Source organism: Chrysochloris asiatica, unplaced genomic scaffold, assembly GCF_000296735.1.
Source record: "Chrysochloris asiatica unplaced genomic scaffold, ChrAsi1.0 scaffold00135, whole genome shotgun sequence".
Lineage (NCBI taxonomy): Eukaryota > Metazoa > Chordata > Mammalia > Afrosoricida > Chrysochloridae > Chrysochloris > Chrysochloris asiatica.
In genome coordinates, this window is record NW_006408653.1 from 3,064,840 (window position 1) to 3,073,352 (window position 8,513).

General features: G+C 37.1%; 1 protein-coding gene across 1 annotated transcript in view; it reads right to left on the reverse strand.

The window, feature by feature from the left end:
* Positions 1-8,513, reverse strand: part of VPS8 (vacuolar protein sorting 8 homolog (S. cerevisiae)) — a 389,175-nt gene that overhangs the window by 165,361 nt on the left and 215,301 nt on the right. Inside the window, exons 35-36 of the mRNA XM_006869833.1 lie at positions 1,575-1,664; positions 544-586 (exon numbers count right to left, since the gene is read on the reverse strand). Coding sequence (XP_006869895.1) covers positions 544-586; positions 1,575-1,664 — 133 coding nt within the window. The remainder of the gene's footprint in view (positions 1-543; positions 587-1,574; positions 1,665-8,513) is intronic.

Sequence of the window (8,513 nt, forward strand, 5' to 3'; positions counted from 1 at the left end):
CTGTAGTTTTCTTTCTTAGTGATGTTCTTCCCTGGTTTTGGTATGAGGGTTATTCTTGCTTCATAAAATGTATTATAGGAAGCTTTCCAACCTCCTCTATCTTGTGGAATAATTTGAGTAGAATTGATGATAGCTCTTCCCTGAATGTTTGGTTGAACTCACCAATGAAGCCATCTCGGCCTGGACTTTTTTTGGTTAGGAGTCTTTTGATGACTTGATCAACTTCCTCTTTTGTTATGGGTCTGTTCAGGTATGTACCTCTTTTATACATAGCTACAGAATTATAAATGACTAAATAACTAATAGCAGTAAATACTATTTTCTGTACATTTAACATCACTGTCATTATCATCACAAAACCACAATGGTTTACATGATTTCCTATTTTGAACCCTTGAAAGCTAGCTAAAATTCAGATCAAGGTTGAAGTGGTTAAATAGTCATTATCTGACAGACTAATCTGTTTATTAGTAAAGGCTGGATTCAAATCACAGTGTCCATGGAAGAAAAAAAATCATTGTAATTTTATAGCCCAAAACTTACTTTCACCTTCATGGGTTATCTCTTGAAGTTTGCTTTGCAGTCTCTGTAAAGTAGAAAAAAAAAAATACAGGAGCTAAAAAAACACTTTATATTTCTAATCCACCAAATATTTTAATATATTTTAAAGTAAACAAGGCTGTTAAAGAAGGTCCCATACAGCCACTCAGAAGTGAACCCTGTGTATTCAGAAAGCATGGCTAGCAATACTGGAAGGAACTCAAACTATTAAGTACAGAAAGTCTTGTGATACCTATGTCAGTCTTAAAGACAACTCCAACTTGTTATTTAATGTTATGTAAACTTGCCTGCACTTCAACATGAATGAAGCAACCCCTACTCACAAAGAATTCTTTGGTACATTCAACTTTACTTGATACATGTGCAGCTTTTAAATCACTGAAAAGACTACAGATTTTTTTATTTTTCATTAAAATAAGACTATGTAAGAATCTGTTCCTATATACACGTGTTTCAACTTAGTAATTCAACTTAAAGACACACTTAGGAAGGATCTTCTTTGTAATCTGGGGTCTGACTGTGTTCATACAATTACATATTACTCAGCAGAAAAAGGGACAAAATAGATGAAATAATTGAGCTAAGTCTTAAAAAGAATATGCTGTGTGGAAAAAGCTTTACATACTGGATGAGCCCATTGACATGGATGGCAAGAGTTGGCAAAACTTATCCAGAGGGGACCATCAGAAAAGTGGTTGTTTCTAGGGAAATGGGAACTGATTAGAATCATGAGGGAAGCTTTCTTGGGTGACGTTCATGTTTTCTATTTTGGGATTTGGACAACACAGATATAGCATTTCTCAAAACCCACCAAAATTAGTGTATTTCACTATATATAACTTTTATGTAAAAAAAAAAGAGCACCACTACAGAATGACATGTTTGATGAAATTATTCAGGAATAAAATGTACCAATGTCTGAAACTTATTTCAAAACATAAACTAAAATAGACTGATGAATGGATAGAGGCGGACACAGAAACATAAGATAGCAAATATACGAAAAATCTCACCTCTAGCATTATTAAAAAGGCACCATGAACATCTCCTTTTTTCTCCAATAGATAAGCAGTGACTTCATGAAGTTGGTACTTTTGGGTAATCTAGGAGAGAAGAAAACAGAAATATCTTTGTTCACAAATCCTGTTTGTAGAGTGAAAATATTCTATTACAAATGAAAAAAAAAAGCACTCAATAAATAATGAATTCATACCTTAGTAGTACACTACTTTATATCTGCATACTGCATATGCAAATATTTGACTTCCTAATCTTATAGGACCCATTTGGCAATTCTAATTGAACTAATAAGCTCATTCTTTTTTTTCCCCCCATTTATTTTTAAAATTGCTATGCACTTGAATGAGCTGGAGCCATTGGAGAAAAGGTAACACATATACATAAATAATATAAACTAGAAATTGGAAAGTATTATATAAGTGATGCTCACCCAGAGCTTTGGGAATTTAAGGAGTGGATAAATACACAAGTAGTAGTACTTGACCAAGTTGTTAGGGAATGTCTAATACCAGGGAATGTTTTTTTAAAATAGTACTCAAAGTTTGGGATGTGGCATAAGCAAAGGCACACAGAAAGACCAACACTGGCATACAAGGAAAAATGAGATGTTTAGCCGACTGTTATGGGGAGCGTGAAAGAGAATTAGTAAGAGCACTGAACAATATAGGTCAGAGCAAGACTCACAGAAGGCTTGTCAGTTTATGAAACCTGGGCTTCATATTCTGGGAAAGAGAGAAGTGATGTAACCAGAGATAGCTCTTAGTAAGCGAAGTCTAAAAAGTAAAAGTTTACGAAGAGCCAAAAAAAGGAATTACAGGGAATAGACATGGAGGACTGCAGCAGAAAGTCTTAAGAATTATGTTTTTATTGTTAACTGCTGTCAAGTTGGTTCCAATTCATAGCAACCCTGTGTAGGGTTTCTGAGGAGCAGCTGGTGGGTTTGAACTACGGACATTGTAATTCACAGGCCAGTGCTCATCCTACAGCAGCACACCAGGAGTCCGTAAGAATTATAGGTCTTGGCAAAAGATTTGGTGTGGGAGACCTGGTAGATGAAACCCAAAACCTACTGAGGTTCTGAGCCAGCTCCCTGAGAAGATGGTATACTGGGACTGTATCCTAGAAATATGAGGATAGAGCTAAGGAGAAAGGTCAGGTCTAGAACTCAGCTGCCCAATATGAGCAGCATATCTAGTTGAAAGTTGTGTACTGGCCACATTTTAAAAAAGAGTAAAAAGCAGCAGGTAAAATAAATTTAATATATTTAATTGAATCTAATATATTTAAAGTATCATTTCAACATGTAATCACTATAAAATTAACATAATTTATATTCTTCTTTTCATACTAAGTCCTTGAAATCCAGTGTGCATTTTGTACTTACACCATATCTCACTTTACATTGGCCACATGTGGCAGTGGACACTGTTATTATACTGGACAGGACGGGTTTGAAAGAAGAGGCCAAGAATAGATTCTTAGTAAACATCTACACTTAGGGAGTGGAAAAATAAAAAAGCTAGGGAATTTATTACGGTTAGCGAATTAAGCATAGAATTGAGGACAGTGGAGTTTTTAAAAACACCAAATTACTGAATATTGAAATATGATAAAGAGCACCAGAATATTATCAGATATAATGCTGGAAGATGAGTCCCTCAGGTTGGAAGGCACTCAAAATGAGACTGGGAAAGAGTTGCTTCCTCCAAGTAAAACTGACTGTGATGATGCGAATGGAGAAAAGTGCTCGGGATCTTCATTTGTTCATGGGGCACAACTCAAAATGACAAGAATCAGCTGTAAAAAATCCATTAATAATTGGAACATGGAATGCATGAAGCGTGAATTTAGGAAAACTGCAAATTGTCAAAAATGAAATGGAATGTATAAACACCAATATCCTAGGCATTAGTGAGCTGAAATGGATTGTTATTGGCCACTTTTAATCTGACAATCACATGTTTTACTATCCCAGTAATGACAAGTTGAAGAAGAATGGTGTTGTATTCATCATCAAAAGAACATATCAAGATCAGTCATGAAGCTGTCTGTGACAAGATAATATCCATACGCCTACAAGGAAGACCAGTTAATACCACTATGATTCAAATTTACACACAACCACTAAAGCCAGTGATAATGACACTGAAGAATTCTACAAACGTCTTCAGTCTGAAATTGATCAAACATGCAATCAAGATATATTAATAATTACTGGTAACTGGAATGCAAATATTAGAAAGAGGAAGGATCAGTAGTTAGAAAATATGGTCTCAGTGATAGAAATGATACTGGAGATAGCATAGTAGAATTTTGCAAGACCATTAACTTCTTCATTGCAAATATCTTCTTTTTTTAATTTTTTTTAAGGTTTTTATTGTGGATTGAGTGAAAGTTTACAGGGCAGGTCATCAGTTTTACATTCAACAATTATACAACCTTGTTTCATTACAATGATTATAATCCCCTCCATGTACCATCAGTTAACAATATTTCCCTCTACTCACGTTAGCTCTTTTTTTTATAAACACTCAAGCATATATAATAATTTACACCATCAGAGGGCACATTCTGCAAGTCTGCCTCCTGGCTGCCAGCACTTCCCATGAATCTAGAGTCCTCAACTGCTCCCTCTCTCCATGTACCCATCTCTGCTTCCATCTCTGGTATAAGGTCCCACATTCTGCTTGTGCTCTTCTCCCTTGATGGTCCTAGGGTCCTTTGTTTCTGGACTGAAAGATTAACTACTCCCCCATTTCTGTTACAAAACTTCTACCCTTTACAAGCAAATACCGTTTTAAAACAACATAAAAGACTATACACATGGACCTCACCAGATGGAATATACAGAAATCAAATAGACTACACATCTGTGGAAAGGGACAGTGGAAAAGCTCGATATCATCAGTCAAAACAACGCCAGGAACAGACTGCAACAGACTATCAATTGCTCATATGCAAATTGAGACTGAAGCTGAAGAAAATTAAAATAAGTCCAAGAGAGACAAAATACGGCTTTGAATATATCCCACCTGAGGAACAGATTTAATGCATTACACACTAAAGACCAAAGACCAGAAGAGTTGTGGGATGACATCAAGGACATCATACAGGAAGAAAGCAAAAGGTTATTAAGAAGACAAGAAAAATGGAAAAGACCAAAATGCATGTCAGAAGAGACACTGAAACTTGCTTTCCAACTGAGATGCTAAAGCAGACGGAAGAAGTAAGGAGGTACAAGAGCTGAACAGAAAATTTCAAAGGTCAGCTAGAGAAGACTAGGTCAAATATTGTAACAAAATGTGCAAAGACCTGGAGTTAAAAAAACAAAAAGGGAAGAACATGCTCAGCATTTCTAAAGCTGAGGAAACTGAAGAAAAAAATGGATGCTTAGTAGTGGTTACAAATCGGGCTGCGAACCGCAAGGTCAGCAGTTCGAAACTACCAGCTGCTCCGTGGGAGAAAGATGAGGCGTTCTGCTCCCGTAAAGATTAACAGCCTTGGAACCCCTGTGCAGGGTTGCTAAAGATTAACAGCCTCGGAAACCCTGTTTAGGGTCGCTATGAGTCGGAACCGACTCCACGGCACATAACAACAACAACAACAATTATATGGAAAAGGGAGCTAATTGTGCCCACCTTCCTACTACTGAAACACAAATGCTTTACAGACTATAATGAAGCATTGGGGGTTGGGGGGGGGGGGGGGGGAAGCTGCACTCAAAACAAATAAGCAAAAACTCCTAGTTGCCAAAAATGAAGAAGGAAATTAAACCAGAATTATAACTTTGTAACCTTGATGATATTGGATATTGCAGCTGTTAGTGGTGATAGTGTTGGAATGGTGGGGCTCCGACCATGATTTAGACTCAAATGACTAGAAGATGGATTGTGAACATCCATATGAGTACATAAGACATGGTCTTGTACCCCTGAGAAATGGGGGTTAAAACTTAGACCACTCCATAAAGCCAGAGCTTTGAAAGGTAATACACCCTAACGAAACAGGTACTGAAACAGCTTTTCCCACGCCACAGAATGAGAAGCAGTAAGGTGGATTCTACAAGGGATATGTGTAGGGGGGTAGGACTAAGATACGTTTCTTAGTAGACACTGAAACCATAAGTCTGTACTATACACAAATATGAGGTTGAAATTAAACCACTGTGTGGCATAAGAATCTCCAAACCAAGAAATAAATATATTAACTGCTACCACATCAGTGTGGAGCATGGTGATTCTGTAGGATAAGCACAGGATTATGAACTACAACATGGCAGTTTGAGTCAACCAGTCATTTCAAGGGAAAAAGATGACACTTTCTACTCCTATAAAGATATACAGCCTCAGAAACCCTAAACAAGGTCACTGTGAGTCAGAACCAACTTGACGGCATTTAAGAACAACTATATCAGTAAAATCCATGGGGGACCAGAGAGATGAAACTACGAAACCACTCTACTTCCATAACTTATTCCAGCTGCAAACTGAAGATGAGTCTAGCATAAGTCATTGAAAATATTAAAAATCATGAAAGGAAATGATTTATTATGAGTGAGAAGTGGTAGACTACAACCAAACCTGCTGCCATTGAGTTGATTCTGATGCAAAGCAGCCCTTAGGACTGAGAAGAACTGCCTGTCATAGTTACCGAGTGCTGCTAAAACAGACCACAAATGGGTGGCTTTAACAAACAGAAATTTATTTTCACACAGTTCTGGAGGCTGGAAGTTCAAATTCAGGGTTCTAGGGGAAGGTTTTCTCTCATTGTCAGTTCTGGAACAAAGTCCTTGTCTCTGAGCTTCCCCTCCTGGGTGATCTAGTGGTTGGGCATTTCTCTTCCTCCATATTAGCTTGCTAGCTTGAGTTTAATATCTATTATGTCTCAAAAGATACTAACTCAAGATATACCCTATATGATTCCTGTTTCATTAAAAGAACAAAGGAAACCCATTCCTAAATGGGATTATAACCACAGGCATAGAGATTAAGATTTATAACACATCATTTAGGGGGACACAGTTCAATCCATAGCAGGCCTCACCAGGTTTCCAAGGTTTTTATCTTTACAGATGCAGATTGCTACAGCTTTCTCCCACTGAACACCTGATGGGTTTGAACTACACTGCAGCCTTGGCTAGCACTCAAGAGCTCTGTCACAGTGACACAATGACTTCTTAGGATCTTGACCAGGGACTGGGAAAATTTTTTCTGTAAAGATCCAGAAAGGTCTAAGGAATTTAACCCTGTCCTACTTGCCCAAACACACCACTGGTGTGTCAGGTCTCCATCACAAGCTACTGCTATGGCACAAAAAGCAGCTGTGGAAAGTATAAATGAATATGACTATGTTCCAATAAAACTTCATAAAAACGTGCAATGGGCTAGATTGTAATTTTTTCAATTCTCATCTAAAAAGATCAAAAGAAAAAAACCCAAGAGATACTATAAAACAATTATGTTTAAACTCATTAATGAGAAAAAAACAGAGATTAGACAATGTGTTGAGAAGATCCTGGGGAGCAAAAAGAATTCTTGAAAACAAACAATAATGACATGGAAATTAAACCCAAATCCACTGTCATCCAGTTGGTTCTGACTCACAGTGACCTACAGGACAGAGTACAACTGCTCCACAGGGTCTCTGAAGCCATCAATCTTTATGAAAGCTAACGGCCTCATCTTTCTCTCACGAGGGGTTGCTGGGTTGAACTACCAACCTTTCTGGTTAGCAGCCCAATGCTAAATCCACTGTACCACCAAAGATCCTTAAATTAACCAGGAAAATAGCAACCCTGAATTTTTATATATTTAACCAGTCCTGGTATGGTGCCGCGGGTTCATGTGCTGGACTGCAAGGTAGGCAGTTCAAGCTCATCAACTGCTCCTCGGAAACCTTACACAGGGTCGATAAGAGTCAGAACTGAATCGATGGCACTAAAGAACAACAACAATATGGCCTAAAAAATAAAGAAAAATTGACAGGCTGGGAAAAAAGGACAAACTGAAAATACTCTCAGTAATTCCTAGATCAGACAAAATTATATAATACAAATACAATTATAACAATCAATAAAATTATAACTGTTATGATAATAGTAAGTCATAGATCAACAGATAAAAGCAGGCAAAAATTAGTAAGAACATTGTTGCTGTTGTTGTTGTTAAGTATCATTGATTGTGATCTGACTCATAACCCAGCAGATGGTTTTCGAGGAATGACTAGTGGCTTTGATCCCCTGATCTTTCGGTTAGCAGTCCAATGTTTGGAAAACAAAGGACTGATGCAAAGGACATATACAGATGCACCCAAAATCAAATACAGAATGTACAACTGAAGCATAAACAGAACACCTACAAAAACCACTGTGTTGTATTTTCATTTATAGAAAAATATTTCAATGTGTGAGGGGACTTCAAAAAGTTCATAGAAAAATTGTATGATCTTTTAATTCTATTTTACTTTTTTTTTTTGTTTCCTAGTAATTAAACATATTAGCAGATCAAAAGAAAAAAAAGCACCATATGATTATCTCAATAATCCAGAAAAACTATTTAATAACATCCAATTCTTGCTAATGATACCTCAGGAGGCTCTGAGTGGTGCAAACTAAGTGCTTGATTTAGTTTGTAAAGAAGGCCAGGGACAGACTATGAAACAGATCATCGACTGCTCACATGCAAGTTCAGGCTGAGGGTGAAGAAAGTAAGACAAGTCCAAGAGAGTCAAAATAGGACCTTGAATATATCCCACCTGAATTTAGAGAACATCTTAAGAACAGATTTGACGCATTAGACACTAATAACCGAAAACCATAAGAGTTGTAGAATGACATCAAGAACATCATACAGGAAAAAAACCAAAGGTCTTCAAAAAGATGTTGTTGTTATGTGCCGTAGAGTCAGTTCCGACTCACAGCGACCCTGTACAGG